The sequence below is a fragment of the Aegilops tauschii genome, chromosome 2 (assembly GCF_002575655.3).
Source record: "Aegilops tauschii subsp. strangulata cultivar AL8/78 chromosome 2, Aet v6.0, whole genome shotgun sequence".
NCBI lineage: Eukaryota > Viridiplantae > Streptophyta > Magnoliopsida > Poales > Poaceae > Aegilops > Aegilops tauschii.
In genome coordinates this window covers 599,634,390-599,655,190 of record NC_053036.3, presented here as the reverse complement: position 1 = coordinate 599,655,190, position 20,801 = coordinate 599,634,390, and the positions used below count along the sequence as shown (strand labels likewise).

Here is a 20,801-nt window from a genome sequence, read left to right as displayed (position 1 = left end):
AAACAGAAAAAAGAAAGAAAAAAGAAACAGAGGCAAAAAAGAAGAACCGTCGGGAACACTCTAGAAGATCCTAAAACCGGAACGTGATACCAAATACCGATGGGCCGGCCCAATAGCTCGCTCGCTCGCGTTCGTGTGTGCGATTGATCGACTGTTTGACGCAAAACGCGTCAAATAGGGTTTTCCGGACGTCCCCGCCTCCTTTTCTGACCGTTGGTGCGTGGCCTCACCTTCCAAATTTGTTCTTCAAGACGAAAGAGAAAAAAGAAGCCCAGCCCAGTAGCCCACGCAGGGCAGTCGTCCGTCTTCCAATCCGCCGCCGCCGTCTCCAAGAACACGGGCAGGGAACTGAAAAACCAATCCGCCGCCGCCGTCGCCCCCTCATCCCCGCCTCGTCTCCAGGAGCACTCACGCACGGGTTCGTGTACGATTCAGAGCGGAGCAGGGGATCAATGGATGTAAGGTTCAACTTCCAATCCATCCAGGCCGCCGGCCGGTCCACCTAGGAGAGAGTCCAAGTTGTCCATGCGAAACCCTAGACGCCGCGGGGATGGAGCATCTCCGCCGCCTCGCCCAGTTCTTGCTCGCCTCAGCTCGCGGGGATGGAGCAGGACGGCGTCGTCCGTCCCCTCGCACCAGGCCCAGGACGACGGCGCCGTGGACGGCTGGGCGCACGACGGCACGGAGCCCCCCTCCCTTACGGCGCCCCGAGGCCGCAGATCCTCCTCCCCTCCGCGGCCACGTCTCCGCAGCCGCTCGTGCGCGACCCTCAACTACGACTGTGCGTGCCCTTCAACCCTCTGTTAGGAATCCATGGATTGTATTGCCATTTGTTTCTGATCTGAGTATCCCTGGATGCTGGCAGCGGTGGGAGGAGCCCTGCGACGACATGCTCCCGCGACCACAACCACTGCGTCCGCAAGAAAGGTACGGAACCAACCACACATCCTCTCTCAGGAATCAGAAACAACCGTACATGCTGCCATGAACAACCCATGCATTACATTGCGTTGTTAGGACCAGCGAATTCATATGGTAGGAACGGTTAGCAAGATCAGCAGCCATGGATACAGTGAAGTGGCTAGAGAATTTCAGAATCCAGACTGTTTGCTGCTAGCTCTACTCTGCTCCACCATTTGGTAACTGATGGCAATGCAGCAACTGTGTGGTTCCTGGTTTATGCAGCAGCTGTCTTCTACCGATTGTTGCTCAATTGTGCGTGGTTGGTTAATTTACTGGGTAAACTGCACAGCTCAGTAGCATGCAATGCGCTGGATGACCGGACAAGTCAAATGTTCAGTCAGCCATTCCCTGCCTGCCTATGGCTATGCGTTCCAGCGATTTCCTTCTAAATTCCACTTGTTATGTGCAGCCGCATGGATCAAAAGGGGCAATCTTTGAACATTTGTATCAACTATCGAGGATCTCAAGTTCACATGGAGTACACTATGATCAAGTGCATTCTGGTGCTATGATGATTGTGACAGAAGATATTAGCTGCAGAAGCAATCTCTATGTAAGTGTGACGTCTCTTTTGATCCTGCTTTGTTTATTTTTCAAATCATTAATATTTCCATTCCTTTTCTTCTTGCATAATTGCTCTAATCTCCAGAAATTTTGTGTTGATAAAAATTGCTAGTATATGCAGCTGTGGTCATGAAATTGTATTGAGCAGAATAGGAAAAAGGTCATTTGATTAATGGAATAGATTATGCCTTAACTCTGTTCAAGATAGGCCTCAGCTGTGATAATGAAATTGTACTGAGCAAAACAGGAAATATGTTATTTTTTTAATGGAATAGATTATGCCTTAACTCTGCTCATGACAGGTCTCAGCTCCAATATTAAAAATCAGTGCACCTGAATTACGACACAATTTTTCTCATCTGGAACTGTGCTTATAAGGTGTTTGGTCTGAAAGCTACACTCCTGAATACAATATGGTATAAAAGGTTCATGAAAACATCAGGTATGGAAATGCTTGACCGCTTCTGTAAATTACATAGTACAATATTATCAGGTTGTTTTTTGCATTATTTCCCAGTTCTCTTGCAGTACTATTCAACAACCTATCTTCCTGCCTACCAGATAAAAGAGGGTTTTTGTTTACTTAACATGGTTGCCTGATTAACAAAGTCAGGGTTTCTGTCAGTTATTTTTTCCACTACCAAAGCAACAACTCATCTTCCTATCTACCAGATATACTACTGCTTGATTGCTTAGCTCTCCGCTTAAGAAGCTCCACCGTTCTTCTATATGATCCTAAAAATATTGAGTTCTAATTTTGTGGAAAGAAATGCACGGTGCTGATGTTCTGAGGGCTGATGTTCATTTCTAGAGGCAAATAATCTCAGATTTCTAAGTGAACTATAATCCCATCTAGATAATCCCCCTCGATATAGCTCCCGTCATTTGCACAACACAATCTAGCATAAGACGGTTCTGGTTTGGTTTATGTGTGTTTCTCCAAAAACTAGGATTATATGCCTGAGAACAAACAAATAATGTTATAAACTTACCTCAAAGCCTATGGGATGACTGAAGCTTGATAAATACTCCCTCCGTCCCATAATATAAGATGTTATTACATCCAATATGTGAGCATATTGGATGTAATAACATCTTATATTATGGGATGGAGGAAGTAGTTTCATATGCACTATGGTCTCGTAACAGTAGAAATAACCTTTGAGGGAAAGAGAACCATAAGTATAGGTGACTGCATAGTAGAAGGCGTGTAATCATGTTGTTCATATGCACTATAGTCTCTTTATAGAAGCCAACAAAAACAGAGACATCCTAAATTTGGTTTTCTGTTCTTTCTCGTCATTTAAGAAAAGAAACATTAACTCTTGAATTATCATCAAGGGAATATGCCTTTTTAGCATACTCTTATGGTGGTTATTATTGCTCAACGTTGCGAGGAAAAAGAAGAATATCACGTTTTTGTCTTAGAAAAGGGTTGTGGCAAACTGTTATAAGAAATGGAAGTATAGATAATTAGATCAGCTGCATATTTCCTTTGTTATATATGTAATCCAGAAGTGCAGGTTCGTGAACTGAAAAAATGGTGGCTCCATGCAGGATTTTGACCACCATAGGAAATCTGCAAGGGGAACAACAACAAAGGAAACTGGTGTAAGATTGAGTACTAAGACTTGAAGATGAGCTACAATCAAGATTATGTCTCGACAATCAAGTATAATGTGAGCACTTATTTTTCTTTTATACATCAATTAAAATTATCAATTAACTACAAAGTGATCAACATATTTGTCTTAGATATTAAGAAAACTTAGTAATGTCATGTGCCGTATAGACTTAACTTTGTCTCATCTCGTTAATCAGAGCACAAAGAGTGAATATCAAATTGGCTAACTTGAATTGTCTGGAACTTTCACCATACCATCTGTACAGTATCCATTAAAATCTGAAATTGGCTCAGTAGTGGCCTTCCCTACTGATTTTCACTTCAAAAAAAATCTCAAACTTAAGACTGCAATGCGATGCCCGAGTAACTGAGAAAATATTAAGTTCATATATAGTTCTGTTGTGAGTAAACTAAGAAGGGTAAAGTTGCGAAGAAGAAACACAACGATCAACAGTAGTTATATCTTTATTTTTGAATTAAACTAAAGTTGCCATGGTAGCAATATTTAAAAAAAAATCTGATTTTGTTGCAGGGCGCTAAGTTTGACTTAACCTGCAAAAAGTTAAATCAGATTGTAGCACGAACATAGAGGTAAATATTCTGATGGCAAGCAGATATGAATGTTTCTAGAATAAGTATATTTGATAAACTTACACACTTTACTGGCTTCATTGATCTAAATAATTATTGTTATGCACCCACATTATATTTCTAAAGTTGGTACTATATATAAATTCGAGAAGAGATATAAACAAAGCAGTACGTAAACATGCAAAAAATGTCAGAAGAAAATAAGGTATCATATTAGTTTCATAATCACAGTTATGCAAGAGAATACAGAAATAAAGTGGACTATTGCTTGAATATCAAAATAACGCATGATCCATATTAAGTTAATTACCAATACAGTGTCACTTACATAGTACTTCAGATAATATTCCTCCTAACCTGAGGAAAGTTCTTTTACGGTTGAGATCTTTGTTAAGAGGAAATGCAAATTCAGTATTTTTGCAATATAACTGGTGTTGGCTGTTATGCAGGAATTTTTTTACCGAACTCACAGAAGTAGATTGTGTATCCCATCCAGCATTCAACCTAATGGACATCCAGGGAACCACTTTGAGTAGGCAATTGTTTGTGTGGAGGAAAATGCATGGTACTACAGCTAACCTTCCTCTGGTCCAGATGAAATCAAGGCAACTGGGTCTTCTATCTTCAAACATCAATTTGTTAGTTTTTCCTGGCTTCAGTGCACCCCCTCGTATTATTGTGTTTAAACTACATTGCAGTGTGCTAATTATTTCTAAAAAATTTATAGTGTATTAATTAAGTAAAACTAATTTGAAGTAGATGTAGCATGGCCTTTAGGATTTTGCACACGGACCACACCAATTTCGAGTAGTCATACTTCTACATATCTGCTCACCAAATAGCTGCATGATTATTATGAGCGTGGTAAACTTTGAAGCTATTTTCTTTATTAGTCCTAAAAGAAACTGAACTATTTGTGTGGGGCCAGAGAAGTATACTTTCAATACAAACTTCAATTGCTTGGGCAAGAGAAATCAACTCAATACTGCAATTTTCCATATGTAGTAAGAGGAGGCGTACTATTGTAAACCGATGTAGGCTGAAGGCTAGTTGCATCTTTGGCGTGTGGTCAAACCCGGCAAGCTACAACTATGTGGAGCATCCACACTACTGCCACCACATGCTTGCTAAAACACTTAATTTGTCCATCCCTGTACATTGGCCACATATTCGGCGAGCATGTTTGGTGGCAGGCTCGAGCAACTGCTGTTGTATTGAGTATCCAGATGATAACTGTCATGAAAATCACTACATGGATCGATGTGCCCATCATGTCTGGTAGTAGATAATGCATTATTTGAGCTTGATAGAGTATGATTATATCCCACGCGGTCTTGTTTGCATCGAAAGTGTGGCCCACTTTGGAGAAGAATACACCCAACCATTTTGGTAGTGGGCATCTCAACAGTTATATTTGGGCCTCATTCCCTAATACACTAGTAATTGTCTCCTTTCTGGTATTTCTCTTAGTTTCACTACCATACTCTTAATGATCTGAGAGAGGGAATGCTAGCAACCATGGTGGCAATGCCCCCCCTGCGGCCGTTCATGCAACTTGAGAGGATGAAGCCTCTAGTGATGTTGCGCGAAAGGCATTGACACCAGTGAGTTTGCCACCATCCTAGCCGCGCCGACAATGCGGCAGAGCAAGACGGTCGAGGGAGATGGCTCATCAGAAGAATCCACAACACGCGGACTCACTGGGGAAGCCTCAGGGGACGAGCCATGTGAGGTAGTCTCAGGTAATGAACGAGGTGGGAAAGCCACAAGTGATGATGAGCTTGATAAAGAAGCCATCAGAGGTAGAAGAAACCTCAATCCCTAGGAAGTAGCGAAGAGGACCAAGATCAGACATAAGAAACCCACTATGATGAGCCTTCACAAAGGCAATGTACTTGGAGTCATCACAGTGATGATCGACATAAAGAAGAGTTTGAGCATGAGTTGAAAGGTGGACAAGAAGTATAGGATCATGAGCACTCGCCAAAAACTAGTCGCAATCACCACTGAGATAAAATGCTCAAACTAGGCACGAGGGGTTTCCTTAAGGCCATAAAAGAGCGATGAAGTCGAGAAACCATGCCATCAGGAAGAGAATACCCCGGTGGTGGCTATATGTAGACCTCATGCAACAGGGAGGAAGAGAAATGATATCCCACATGCCTATGCGTGCAAGAGCAACAATCTCCTCTACAACTGCATACCGCTATTCATGATGAACAAATGCGTCATAATAAGAAGTCGTCTCGAGAACAGCGGTGGCAGAATAACCAATAACCATAGCGGTCAATAGGCAGAAGCGAGCGAGCTCGGAAGCCATAAGTAGGCTGAGCTTTAAGCGGTGCATTGCCAACAGGAAAGGCCATAGTAGTCGAGGGAGATGGCTCATTAGAAGGATCCACAACACGTGGACCACAAGTGTAGTGAAGAAGATGACAAGGGGGAATCATCGGGGAAACCTCATGGATGAGCGAGGTGGGGAAGCCGCATGTGGCGACGTGTGGGGTCTATAACAGTAGTACAGGAGGATAAGCTGGGATAGGTGGGCGAGGGCAATAAATGAGTGATAAGTGTATCAAGAAAATTGAGGGAAGAAATATCCTTAATGGGGGAGGCCGAAGGAGAGGATGGACGTGGATAGAAAGGACGAGACTCAATCGAAAGTTACATCTCAAGATATGCGCATCCGACGACTAACAAGATCCCAACACCGATGGCCCTTGTGCTCATCACTGTAACCTAAGAAGACACATTCAACAGATTAATCAAACAGTTTGGTGCGTGAAGAACGTAGCAAACACAACCGAACAAATGAAGTGTGTTGAGTAGTTAGGAGAATGCTCAGAAAGACGCTCGAGAGGAATGTCACCCTGTAGAGTTGAGGAAGGATGAATGTTGATGAGATAGGTGGCTACGATCATCAACGCGCTAGCCGCCTCACGAAGGTGACGATGCTTGTGCCCAACAACCCCATTCAAAGAATGAGCACCAGGACAAGAGAACTGAGCAAGTGCTTTGCTCAACAAGGAATCCGCGCAACAAATGGGAGAGATACACACAAGCACAATCTGCACGGAAGACACGAATAGTAGTGGAAAACTGGGTATGAACCAAGGCGGCAAACTTCTTATAGATAGATAAGACCTCAATACAAGAAGGCATAAAATATACCGACTTGTGTTGAGAGAAATAATTGTAAAGATGATATGGTGGCGATGGCCTCCTTTCGAGGCAAAGGGAGCTGGGACCCAAACATCAGAGTGAACAGGATTGAAAGGACGCTGAGACACAGTCTTGCTATGAGGATATGGTAACTGAACGTGTTTACCCAGCCGACAAACTTGACTGTCTAAAGTTACATTGCGAGAGACAGATCCTAGAAGACCACATCGTTCTAAGGATGAGAGACGAGAGCCACACATCTGACTAAGACGATGATGCCACAAAGAGTCGGTAGACAAGGTAAGAGAGTCAAAGAAACTGGTGAATGTGGTAGCGGAGGGAAGGCGAAGCCTGGCAAGCTTTAGAGGCCGTGGGAGTCACAGCGTCGAGGGCCAACACAAAGTAGAGCACTCGTGTGCCGGTCCTAAATCAGAAAAAGAGTCAAAGTCAAGAAGATTGGAGTAATAGAAATATTGTTTGTGTTAGGTTAAATGATATATCGGCTTGGATTCTAGGTCGGAGTTAAACTTGAGAATCGGCACTTGGATTTGTGATATTTTGACATGAGCTTGAAACTGGAGAACTTTAGGGAGCAACATTATCAACCTGAGATGTATTGGATTTATATAGGTATAGTATGATTAGCATGAATGCGGTATTGGTGGACTATTGGATGGTCTTCTATATTACTAGTTGGATTCTAGGTTGGAGATAACTTAGAGCACTTGGATTTGTGATATTTTAACCTAAGCTTAGTAGCTTGTATGTGCCCCATATGGATATGAGCATGGAGATGATACAAACAGATCGTAGTTGGTAGACTTTGATGATTTTGCTAGCCCTCCCAAGATTGTTACGAGTACAAGATCATGGGAGGATGATTTGGATTAATTAGAATAGATGACAATTTTAGTGGTATGAGCCTTGTTGGAGCAGCTGATCTTGCTTTTATTATGTGTTTGTGCTCTGTTAGATGCAATAGTAGGAGAAGGGTAGTACTTATGAAGTGATATTATATTGATGGTGGATCTTTCATAACCTTGGTACGGTTTGGATTTATTTAGATGATTATGATCTTGGAAAAAAAATCTCCTGGATAAGTACTTCTAATTTTGGAATCTATAGCAATCCAGTGAAAGCTTGCGTTATACTGGACTTAGATAACCATGATAGTGAGCTTGGTTGTATCATAGTTATGATTTGTATTAGATGCACACCTTTAGAGATTGAAAAAACTGGAGAACTTTAGGGTCTAGTATGATCAATCGAAGATATACAACAACAAAGCCTTTAGTCCCAAACAAGTTAGGGTAGGCTAGAGGTGAAACCCATAAGATCTCGCGACCAACTCATGGCTCTGGCACAGGGATAGCAAGCTTCCACTTACCCCTGTCCATAGTTAATTGGAGATATATTGGATTTAAATGTGTAATATGATCAGCATGATTGTGAAAATTGATGGACTATTACATCATCTTGGACTGAATTAGTAGGAAGAAAACAAAGATATTGGGGTAATAGAAATGTTGCTTGTGTTAGGTTCAATGATACATCTGCTTGGATTCTAGGTCGGAGTTAAACTTGAGATTGGGCACTTGGAATTGTGATATTTTCACAATAGCTTGAAACTGGAGACTTTAGCATGATCAACCTGAGATATATTGAATTTATATAGGTACAGTATGATTAGCATGAATGCGGTATTGGTGGACTATTGGATCATCTTGGATATTACTAGTTGGATTCTAGGTTAAAGATAACTTGAGCACTTTGATTTGTGAAATTTTGACCTAAGCTTAGTAGCTTGTATGTGCCCCATATGGATATGAGCATGGAGATGATACAAATGGATCGTAGTTGGTAGACTTTGATGATTTTGCTAGCCCTCCCCAAGAATGTTACCAGTACAAGATCATCATGGGAGGATGATTTGGATTAATTAGAATAGATGACAATTTCAGTGGTATGAGCTTTTATTATGTGTTTGTGCTCCTTTAGATGCAGTAGGAGGAGGAGGGTAGGACTTATGAAGTGATATTATATTGATGGATAAATAGATCTTTAATAACCATTGGAACAGTTTGGATTTACTTAGATGGTTGTGATCTTGAAAAAAAATCTGGTGGATGAATAACTTCTACTTTTTGGATCTATAGTCATCCAGTGGAAGCTTTCTTTACACTGGACTTAGATAACCATGATAGTGGGCATTGTTGGATCATAGTTATGATTTGTACTAGATGCACACCTTTACAGATTGAAACTAGAGAACTTCAAGGTGTAGTATGATCAATCGGAGATATATTGGATTAGAGATATATTGGATTATATGAATATAATATGATCAGCATGATTGTGAAAATTGATGGAAGAAAACAAAGATATTGGAGTAATAGAAATGTTGTTTGTGTTAGGTTCAATGATATATCTGCTTGGATTCTAGGTCGGAGTTAAACTTGAGGTTGGGCACTTGGATTTGTGATATTTTGACATGAGCTTGAATCTGGAGAACTTTAGGGTGTAACATGATCAACCTTAGATGTATTGGATTTATATAGGTAAAGTATGATTAGCATGAATGCGGTATTGGTGGACTATTGGATGATCTTGGATATTACTAGTTGGATTTTAGGTTCGAGATAACATGAGCACCTAGATTTGTGATATTTTGACCTAAGCTTTAGTAGCTTGTATGTGCCCCATATGGATATGAGCATGGAGATGATACAAACGGATTGTAGTTGGTATACTTTGATGATTTCGCTAGCCCTCCCTAAGAATGTTACGAGTACCAGATCATCATGGGAGCATGGTTTGGATTAATTAGAAATATGATAATTTCAGTGGTATGAGCCTTGTTGGAGCAGATGATCTTGCTTTTATTATGTGTCTGTGCTCCTTTACATGTAGTAGTAGGAGGATAGTAATTATGACATGATATTATATTGGTGGATAAATACTTCTTTAATAACCTTGGAACTGTTTGGATTTACTTAGATGATTATGATCTTGAAAACAAATCTGGTTGATAAATAACTTCTAAGTTTTGGATCTATATTAATCCAGTGGAGGCTGAGGTAGTTGCAGAGGAGCGATGAGAAAGCACATGAGAAGCTTTACTCGATCGCTTGAAGATCGACATTGCCGTAATGGCTTGGGGCAAAGCCCGATGCGGCTGACAGGGTTTTCACCCTCTCCCACACCTCTCGTGCATTCTTCATTTCCCGCCAATTCGGCTTGGTGTCCTTCCCTTGTTTGCGGGTTCCGGGCCACTGACTTGATCTGGCATCACACGTTCTCCCACCGTGCGTCCTTGGCCTTGGCGGTAGGTAACGTCGTGCTCTCGGGCTGTGTCTCGTGGGTTAGCCATTGCGGTGCCGACTGCCTGTGTGGCTATGGCGGCGCCAGCCGGGAAACACGAGATGTCAAATTGAGGCATCGCACATAGCACCCCGAAGCTAGGCAAAGGATGCCGGTCGGACTGGCAGTGAGCGGATTGCACATGAGGTATGGTGGAAGGGATGAAAACGGTTGTTTGGAGTGGACTGTCATTGCCGTCATTCATTGTACTTGGAGCCATGCGTCGAGGGGATGGCGATTGGGGAAGGTTGGCAGATGGTTAGATCATAGTTACGATTACTACTAGATTCACACCTTTAGAGATTGAAACCGGAGAACTTTAGGGTGTAGTATGATCATGATTGTGAAAATTGATCGACTATTACATCATGTTGGAATGAAATAGTAGGAAGAGAACTTTATGGAAATGTTGTATGTGTTTGGTTCAATGATATATTTGCTTGGATTCTAGGTTGGAGTTAAACTTGAGATTGGGCACTTGGATTAGTGTTATTTTGACATGAGCTTTAAACTGGAGAACTTTAGGGTGTAGCATGATCAACCTGAGATATATTGAATTTATATAGGTATAGTATGATTAGCATGAATGCGGTATTGGTGGACTATTGGATCATCTTGGATATTACTAATTGGATTCTAGGTTAGAGATAACTTGAGCACTTGGATTTTTGATATTTTGACCTAAGCATAGTAGCTTCTATGTGCCCTATATGGATATGTGCATGGAGATGATACAAATGGATCGTAGTTGGTAGACTTTAATGATTTTGCTAGCCCTCCCCAAGAATGTTACGAGTACAAGATCATGGGAGGATGATTTGGATTAATTAGAATAGATGACAATTTGAGGGTGTAGTATGATCAATCGGAGATATATTGGATTTGTATGAGTATAATATGATCAACAAGATTGTGAAAATTGATGGACTATTACATCATCTTGGATTGAAATGGTAGAAAGAAAACAAAGATATTGGAGTAATAGAAATGCTGTTCAATGATATGCTTGGGTTCTAGGTCGGAGTTAAACTTGAGATTCGACACTTGGATTTGTGATATTTTCACATGAGCTTGAAACTGGAGAACGTTATGATGTAGCCTGGTCAACCTGAGATATTTTGGATGTATATAGATGTAGTATGATTAGCATGAATGTGGTATCGGTGGACTATTGTAACATCTTCGATATTACTAGTTGGATTCTAGGTTGGAGATAACTTGAGCACTTGGATTTGTGATATTTTGACCTAAGCTTAGTAGCTTGTATGTGCCCCATATGGATATGAGCATGGAGATGATACAAACGGATTGTAGTTGGTATACTTTGATGATTTTGCTAGCCCTCCCCAAGAATGTTACGAGTACAAGATTATCATGGGAGGATGGTTTGGATTAATTAGAATAGATGACAATTTCAGTGGTATGAGCCTTGTTGGAGCAGTTGATCTTGCTTTTATTATGTGTTTGTGCTCCTTTAGATGTAGTAGTAGTAGGAGGATAGTAGTTATGACGTGATATTATATTGGTGGATAAATACTTCTTTAATAACCTTGGAACTGTTTGTATTTACTTAGATGATTGTGATCTTGAAAACAAATCTGGTGGATAAATAACTTCTAAGTTTTGGATCTATAGTAATCCAGTGGAGGCTGAGGTAGTTGCAAAGGAGCGATGAGAAAGCACATGAGAAGCTTTTACTCGATCGCCTGAAGATCGACATTGCCGCAATGGTTTCATGCATAGCCCGATGCGGCTGACAGGGTTTTCACCCTCTCCCACACCTCTCGTGCATTCTTCATTTCCCGCCAATTCAGCTTGGTGTCCTTCCCTTGTTTGCGGGTTTCGGGCCACTGACTTGATCCGGCATCACACGTTCTCCCACCGTGCGTCCTTGGCCTTGGTGGTAGGTAATGTCGTGCTCTCGGGCTGTGTCTCGTGGGTTAGCCATTGCGGTGCCGACTGCCTGTGTGGCTATGGCGGCGTCAGCCGGGAAACACGAGATGTCGGATTGAGGCATCGCACATAGGACCCCGAAGCTAGGCAAAGGATGCCGGTCGGACTGGCAGTGAGCGGATTGCACATGAGGTATGACGGAGGGGATGAAAACGGTTGTTTGGAGTGGACTGTCATTGCCGTCATTCATTGTACTTGGAGCCAAGTGTCGAGGGGATGGCGATTAGGGAAGGTGGGCAGATGGTTGGATCACAGTTATGATTACTACTCGATTCACACCTTTAGAGATTGAAACTGAAGAACTCTAGGGTGTAGTATGATCAATCGAAGATATATTGGATTTATATGAGTGTAATATGATTAGCATGATTGTGAAAATTGATCGATTATTACATCATCTTGGAATGAAATAGTAGGAAGAAAACAAAGATATTGGAGTTATAGAAATGTTTTATGTGTTTGGTTCAATGATATATCTGCTTGGATTCTAGGTCGGAGTTAAACTTGAGATTGGGCACTTGGATTTGTTTTCACATGAGCTTGAAACTCGAGAACTTTAGGGTGTAGGATGATCAACCTGAGATATATTGGATTTATGTAGGCATAGTATGATTAGCATGAATGTGGTATTGGTGGACTATTGGATCATCTTGGATATTACTAGTTGGATTCTAGGTTGGTAATAACTTGAGCACTTGGATATGTGATATTTTGACTTAAGCTTAGTAGCTTGTATGTGCCCCATGTGGACATGAGCATGAAGATGATACAAAACAGTTTGTAGTTGGTAGACTGATGATTTTGCTAGCCCTCCCCCAGAAATGAGTACAAGATCATGGGAGGATGATGTGGATTAATTAGATGACAATTTCGGTGGTATGAGCATTGTTGGAGCAGCTGATCTTGCTTTTATTATGTGTTTGTTCTCCTTTAGATGCAGTAGGAGGAGGAGGGTATCACTTATGAAGTGATAATATATTGGTGAATAAATAGATTTTTAATAACCTTGGAACAATGTGGATTTACTTATGTGATTGTGATCTTGAAAAAAATGGTGGATAAATAACTCTTAATTTTTGGATCTATTGTAATCTAGTGGAAGCTTGCTTTATACTGGACTTAGATAACGATGATAGTGGGCTTTGTTGGATCATAGTTATGATTTGTACTGCACCTTTAGAGATTGAAACTAGAGAACTTCAGGGTGTAGTATAATGAATCGAAGATATATTGGATTTATACGAGTGTAATATGATCAACATGATTGTGAATATCGATGGACTATTACATCATCTTGGATTCTAGGTCGGAGTTAAACTTGAGATTGGACACTTGGATTTGTGATATTTTGATATGAGCTTGGAACTGGAGTACTTTAGGGTGTAGCATGATCAACCTGAGACGTATTGGATTTATGATTAGGAAGAACTTGGTATTTGTGGACTATTAGATGATCTTGGAAATTACTAGTTGGATTCTAGGTTGGAGATAACTTGAGCACTTGGATATGTGATATTTTTACCTAAGCTTAGTAGCTTGTATGTGCCCCATGTGGAGATGATAGAAATGGATCGTAGTTGGTAGACTTTGATGATTTTGCTAGCCCTCCCTAAGAATGTTACGAGTACAAGATCATCATGGGAGGATAATTTGAATTAATTTGAATAGATGACATTTTCAGTGGTACGAGCCTTGTTGGAGCAGCTGATTTTGCCTTTATTATGTGTTTGTGCTCCTTTAGATGCAGTAGTAGGAGGATGGTAGTACTTATGAATATTGGTGGATAAATAGATCTTTAATAACCTTGGAACAATTTGGATTTACTTTGGTGATTGTGATCTTGAAAAAATCTGATGGATAAATAACTTCTAATATTTGGATCTATACTCATCCAGTGGAAGCTTGCTTTATACTGAACTTAGATAACCATGATAGTGGGCTTGGTTGGATCATAGTTATGATTTATACTAGATTCACTCCTTTAGAGATTGAAACTGGAGAACTGTAGTGTGTATTATGATCAATCGAAGTTATATTGGATTTAATTAGTAGGAAGAAAACAATAGATCCAAAAATTAGAAGTTATTTATCCACCATTTTGGAAATCCTACAAAGAACTGTAGTGTGTATTATGTGTTAGGTTAGGTTCAATCACAGTTCTTTGTGAAAATCGATGGACTATTATTACATCATCTTGGATTTAATTAGTAGGAAGAAAACAAAGATATTGGAATAATAGAAATGTTTTTTGTGTTAGGTTCAATGATATATCTACTTGAATTCTAGGTCGGAGTTAAACTTGAGATTTGGCACTTGGATTTGTGATATTTTGACATGAGCTTGAAACCAGAGAACTTTAGGGTGTAGCATGATCATCCTGAATTAGCATGAATGTGGTATTGGTGGACTATTGGATCATGTTGGATATTACTAGCTGGATCCTAGGTTGGAGATAACTTGAGCACTTGGATTTGTGATATTTTGACCTAAGCTTAGTAGCTTCTATGTGCCCCATATGGATATGAGCATGGAGATGATACAAATGGATCGTAGTTGGTAGACTTTGATGATTTTGATAGCCCTCCCTAAGAATGGGAGGATGATTTGGATTAATTAGAACAGATGGAAATTTATGTGGTATGTGTGCCTTGTTGGAGCAGCTGATCGCGTTTTTATTATGTGTTTGTGCTCATTTAGATGCAGTAGTAGCAGTAGGATAGTACTTATGCAAAGATGAATCCAAGGGCGAAGGTTTGGACTTGCTAATTTCAATCATTACAGTTCATTAGTTTTTTTTCACAAATCTTATTGGATGATGTTTTGTTGTTGACTGAAGTTTTTTGGTCCCTCTGAATCTTCGGATGATCGCAAATTCTTGACCCCTCTTGATTTAACTTTTTCGCTTGCTCAGTACAGTAATTTAGTCTCCAAAGATTCTGATTTGGATTATTATTATTATTGGTCGTTTCCCTAAAATATGGGATTATATGGTTAGGGGCAGGGGTGACTTATCTTCTTGATGATCTGTGTTTGGATGATCATTATTTTCTCTAGTTTAATTTCCTCCTCTCCACATGGGGGTTATGCGGCTTAGCGGGGGCACCTATCGTCTCGGTGATCTATGTTTGGAGATCATTACTCTTTCCATTTAATCTCCTCCTCTCCACTGTTTAATTTATAGTCCTCGACAATTCTGATTCGGATTTGTTGGTGGTTCTCCAGAAGTTGGAATTATACGGCCTTGCAGGTGGTCCTATTTTGCTTCTGCAGTTCTCAGCTTTGGTCCTATCACCGAGACGATAGGTGCCCCCGCTAAGCCGCATAATCCCCAGTTTCTGGAAAACCACCAATAAATGCAAATTATAATTGTGAGATTAAAGATGAGTTAAGCTCACATGGAACGTATGCCCTGTTGCAGCCTCGCAGGTACCCACAGTTGTCTCTCTCTCTTTTGATTTGATCCCCACAGATTCTCAGCTTTATTTCTGTGGATTCTGTTTTATCTATGCTTGCTATGTGTTTGACAAAAATCCAAGGAGGCTGAGGCGAAGATTTTGTGCTTAGGTTTTTACTCAAGTATTTCATCTTTTTCTGAAATTTAGCTCCAATGAACTGAATTGTTTTTGGGCATCCCTTTTTCCTCTGCAGGTCATTATCATCTCATCTCACCACACTCATGCCACATAACCTGGCAAGCTCATTCCTTACTCATTCTATGTGCCAGTTTTGTAGCTTTATTACTGAACTGAGAGATGATGTTTGCGCAGTTAGATGCTGCTTGCTCTATTTTGACTATGTTGGCTGCAATAATCAATCTATTTGATATGGGCCCTAAAGCTCTTTTGTTGATCTTTGGTTACAAATCCTGGAGCTGTTCTTGATGTATTGAGACATTTGTTAGAACCCATTATCACCTTTTTTGGCTGTGGTTCATCTTTGCCATACGATGTGTTAGTAAGCTGACTGAGAATGTTAGATAATCTTATATGGATTTCGATCTTGCAGCTGCAGCCGCGCGCTGTATGTGGCGGGGGGTTACGGTTACTTCTGTGCAGTAATACCATTTTGGAGTGTCCCGTGTTTGCAACTATCCTTATGTGCAGCCCCTGCAACAAGGCATCAGAGAAAATTAAAGGGACAAACAAAGTAAGCTGAAAATAAAAGTATCCACTTGGATATGGTTTTTTGTACTTCTCTAATTTGTCTTGGCTAAATTAACTATTTTCTGTATGCCCAGTTTTGCGTCTGATGTGTTGTTCAGACGTTCAGGAGAAGTGGAGAAGAGGGTTCCTCGAGGCTCCATCCATGAATGGTGTGGGTCCAATGCCTTAGGTAAATTTCTGCTCTTCATTCATTTCTTCATCTTCAGTTGAAGAATCACCCATCTACTGTCTTCTCGAAGGGTGGCATGCGGTAATGTTGGGGACCAGCGAGGAAGATGGCTGGTATACATTCTTTGAAATAAAGCTGAAGTAAGCCACAACTGAGCCTACTTCGCATACTATCTTGGTGTTTCAGCAACAACAGCTGAACATGTTTGTTTTCTTTCTTTCAAGTTCTTTCCAACAATCAGTGGCACAAAGAGATGATTTATATGTCATCCTGCATTCTTTAACGATTCCGGACATAGGAACGATGAGCTGTATCCACGGCTCCTCTTCCAAACCAATATCGCAATGGATCTATCTTCAGCGCTTTTATTCAATTTCCGAGGCACTCCCCTTTGTTCAGGGTGAGGAACCTAGGAAGCAGGCCAGCGCTGTAGCATACATCAAATGCAGCTTGGAGACACATCAGGTGCAATCAAGACCAGGAATTAGGATTGGTTCTCATTTGTTTGACCAAAAGTTTGCTGTTAGATCAGTTTAAGGTACTGTTAATGAACCAAAAGTTAATGTTGTTGGCCTTGCCAGAATGCCATGGTTGTCTTCGGCACTGCCTTCAAAGGGGTCCTTCAGCCTCCAAGGAGAAGGGAACTGATGGCTGCCAGGGAAACTAGGTGAAACTCTGGATGCTCGAGTAAGCACCCACTTATTATCACTCTACTTCGTCGGTTGTTCACTGAAATGGTGTGAGCAGACTATTCCTCAAATTTGGTCCATGACATCGTGCTTGCCATGTGGTCCCCTTACCTCAAAATTGACATATTATGATCTATGAAGTACTGTTTAGGCAAGGCTTTTTATTGCAAGTAAACTATATATCAGAATGGTTGTTCCAAAAATTCAAATTTGCACCATGCATTCCACCTGATCTGCCAGCTTCTATCTTCTTAATTGTACCGCAGACACTTGATGTGTGGTAGTACGTGTGTGATGAAGCATGGTATAGTAGCAAACTAGCAACTGAATTTTTGTACATACCATTGATTTCTTTCTGCCTCTATTTGATGCTCGGTGGTGCTGGTCAGAAGGTCTGTACAGACCCTGCTCTGGACATATGTCTCCTTAATTTCTGTGTGCAATTGTGCAATCCATGCTTTACACTTTAAAATGAGATAATAAAAATAAAATTTAGCTCATGTTGTGTTTTACCTTTCTTCTTTTTATATTTTGGTTGGGCATGTTTTTTCAGGACAGATCAGATGGTTAATTTTTTTATGGTGGCCACGGCTACTTCCAGTGTCTGCTAAAGAGCAGGGCCAGCAATAGGCCTTTAGAATACATGCAAGCAAATTATCTCCAGGTGACTTATTAGGATGCATATGGTACTTTTCAGCCATGGCAAATGCACAGGTTTAGCTGCATCTTGATGAGAGGATCGATGATTTATTATGGTAGACATGGAACTAAGATTTAGTAAAAAAAAAATGATGATACGATAGGTGACTTATGATGTGCTATTTTAGATAACAATACTAAGCTTTTATTCCATAGATGACATTTGGTTGTTCTGCATTTTTTTTCTTTTGCAAAGATAGATGTTATAAGAGACAAACATCATGTACAGGTTAACTTTTTGTGTGCCTATTAGCATGCCTTGCTGCCAACTGGAAGTAGTCTATATGATGCTCATAAATAGAGCTTCCCGGTGGGAAGGATGAGGCACACTCATTGATACTTTGGTTTTATATCCATTTGTGATACGGTTTTTCTCTTCTAAGCATATGAACTTTAGCAAATTAGACTGTGCAATCAAGTCTCCTAAGTGAACAGTTACCATATTATCAAGTTTGAGAGCATATAAGATAAGAGCATGTCATGCTACGTGAAAATCTGTTTGAAGATCTAATTTCGTATTTTTCTATTTTGTCGGTTAGAAAACCAGTTTCCTGAGTTGTTAGTCTGAGTATTCAAATTGATCCGCAGAGTTCAGGGCTTCTGGATGGAAGAGTTTTCTACAACCTCAAAATCTTAGTACTCTCTACCTAGACTTCATAATTATGCCTCACTTCTTCTGAAGATTTTTTGAAGTATGCCTTTTATTTGGGTTGTTCGTGCATTTGCAGTGTTGGAGGTGTTAGTACAAGATTGTAGAGTTGGAAAGTATAGCAAAACGTCAGTTGGTGCAGGGACTTGGTGAAGCCATCAGGCTCGACTGTGTCTGCTTCCCTGATGGTTTTGACTTCTGATTAGTGATTTTGATGCATATTACTTGATGATTTGGTCTTTGTGGCAGCTTTCAGTTTGAACTGGCATTCAGTGGCTTCATCCTCTTTGGTGCAACTTGGAGTTAGTGTGTACATCTGAATCTTTTGATTTTCCTGAAGCATATTACTTGGTTTATGGTGTCTGCTAACTTGCATGCAATTTGATGGAATCTGATCTCAGTTTTGCTCCCAGTGAATATACAAAAGGCTAGAAGTAAATGGTGGAAGATCCTTTGGTCTCAAACGAGGTTCCTACTTTCGTACTCAAAGTTTGTACAGTAGGTAATCAAATTTTGGCCTTTAGCTTGCAAATTTATCACCTTACAGGAGAAGTAAAGGTTGCATGTACATGAGCTCTAATTATCTCCATATATACTTGAATTGCTTTGGGTTCATGCTTGGATTTGTCGGACTACCATTCTACATACTATTCTCGATGATTGCACTTGGTTTGTTAATTTTCCTGGTGAGTTCTTCAGCCTCATCTTATGCCACAAAAATTAGTTTTTGGCATGCGCAGACTTTGAAATTTGGTGATAAAGAAAGATCACGTGCTGGCTCTCTTATTTATTACTGTGTTGACACTTAACAGTAGTGGGCTCCTGACTTTGTAGTTGGATAGTGTTGATGGCTCGATATGCCGAGAGAGGTTAGGAATTGTTGCTATGAACTAAAATAATGCAGAATTGAAGGTTCTGAACTTGAAACTTGAACAAACAGTTTGCCTTGAATACTCTACCTTTCTCATGTCTTCAATTTAGTGTCATCTTCACTAAATATGATTCTGGTTTGTTGGTTGTGGACTTGAATTTTCAGAAGTGAACGTTCTTCACATTGGTGCTTCTTCAGTGGGATCTGGATCAGGGAATCTTCAATTGCATCTGCTTGGTTGCTGGGGAACTTACTAGTTTTAATTTGATTGACAACTAGCAAAACAATCAGGCTAATTTGATGATTAATTCCTGCTGATTGTACACTTTCAACTCAAGTTACATTGCAACATATGCCTGTTTGTTCGTGCTTCACCCATCCTGAATTTTAAGATGCTTTGTCATGCATCTTATGGTCTTCTGGCTGTTCATTGGCTAATTTGATCAGTGTTAACTGTGGAATCTGGATTACGGAGTCTTCAGCTACATAGTTTGATGGGGAACTTCATAGTTTTAATTTAGTTTACAGCTAAAACTACTCTCGTTTGATAATACCATCCGAAATGACATGCTGGATGTAGATTTGTTATTGTCTGGCTAGCGTTTGGCTTTTGAAGCTCATCCTTTGGTGATCTGTAGCAAAGGATTATCTGGTTGTGCTAGCTCCTCGTTGGCTCGGGTGTCAGAAAACATGCATGCTTTGGTTATCTTTTGGATGCCTTGCTGTAAAACCTGGAGGCAGAGTACGTATGGAAAAGAATGAATTCTATGCTGGATGTTCTGTAGTTTTTTGGGAGTAGTCAGCGTGTTGATGTCAGGATTTCCAGGTCTGATCCTTCTATTGTTTCCTCTTATTAGTACCGGTATCAGGACCCTATATACTCTCAGTGTTGGTGTTGTTCATGTTGGAAATGAGGTCTGGCCATCAGGGAAATGTCTCTTGGAACCAGCAGAACTCTCAAATATAGCAGCGGCGGAAAAATAGGGGCGAATGTTTAGGGGACAGGTGATGGTCTGCTGCATTATCCGTGTCCGCGGACGAATTCAGACCTGTCTGAGCAAATATTGTGTCCATTCAAAGAGTCGGCGTCTGAGATGCCCTAAATTACCTACTGTGAGTGTCTATCGGATTACTTATTTTAGAGTACATATTTTCTCGTGTGATCAGCATGCTAATTCGTACATCTACTTATTTTATCAAGGCGAGTACACATATTGTTATGATAAACAGCGGTGCGATTTGGGGTGTTTGTTCATCGTGTTCTGATTCTCTCTCTCTCTCTCCTTGGTGAATTAGCCCTAGGGTACTTTCGGTATATATCTCCTGAAATTGCGACAGCAGTTT

General features: G+C 40.5%; 1 protein-coding gene across 22 annotated transcripts; it reads left to right on the top strand.

The window, feature by feature from the left end:
* The first annotated feature begins 248 nt into the window (after positions 1–248).
* LOC109775712 (uncharacterized) lies at positions 249–19,875 on the top strand. Of its 22 annotated transcripts, none has more exons than XM_073509159.1 (18): positions 249–781; positions 866–927; positions 1,373–1,516; positions 1,830–1,969; positions 3,085–3,206; positions 4,192–4,380; positions 15,440–15,643; positions 15,866–15,908; positions 16,223–16,363; positions 16,455–16,549; positions 16,620–16,689; positions 16,774–17,014; positions 17,131–17,236; positions 17,792–17,902; positions 18,526–18,573; positions 18,666–18,892; positions 19,000–19,088; positions 19,623–19,875. In XM_073509159.1, the coding sequence occupies exons 7-13, from the start codon at positions 15,613–15,615 to the stop codon at positions 17,218–17,220; spliced, it is 711 nt and encodes a 236-aa protein (XP_073365260.1). In that variant the 5' UTR covers positions 249–781; positions 866–927; positions 1,373–1,516; positions 1,830–1,969; positions 3,085–3,206; positions 4,192–4,380; positions 15,440–15,612; the 3' UTR covers positions 17,221–17,236; positions 17,792–17,902; positions 18,526–18,573; positions 18,666–18,892; positions 19,000–19,088; positions 19,623–19,875. The 22 variants fall into 22 exon arrangements, with proteins under 22 accessions (XP_073365260.1, XP_073365259.1, XP_073365245.1 ...); XM_073509158.1 differs by having other exon boundaries at positions 18,988–19,088; XM_073509161.1 differs by lacking the exon at positions 18,526–18,573 and adding exons at positions 3,684–3,742; positions 19,134–19,272 and having other exon boundaries at positions 316–781; positions 16,791–17,014; positions 18,666–19,054.
* Positions 19,876–20,801: the final 926 nt, after the last annotated feature.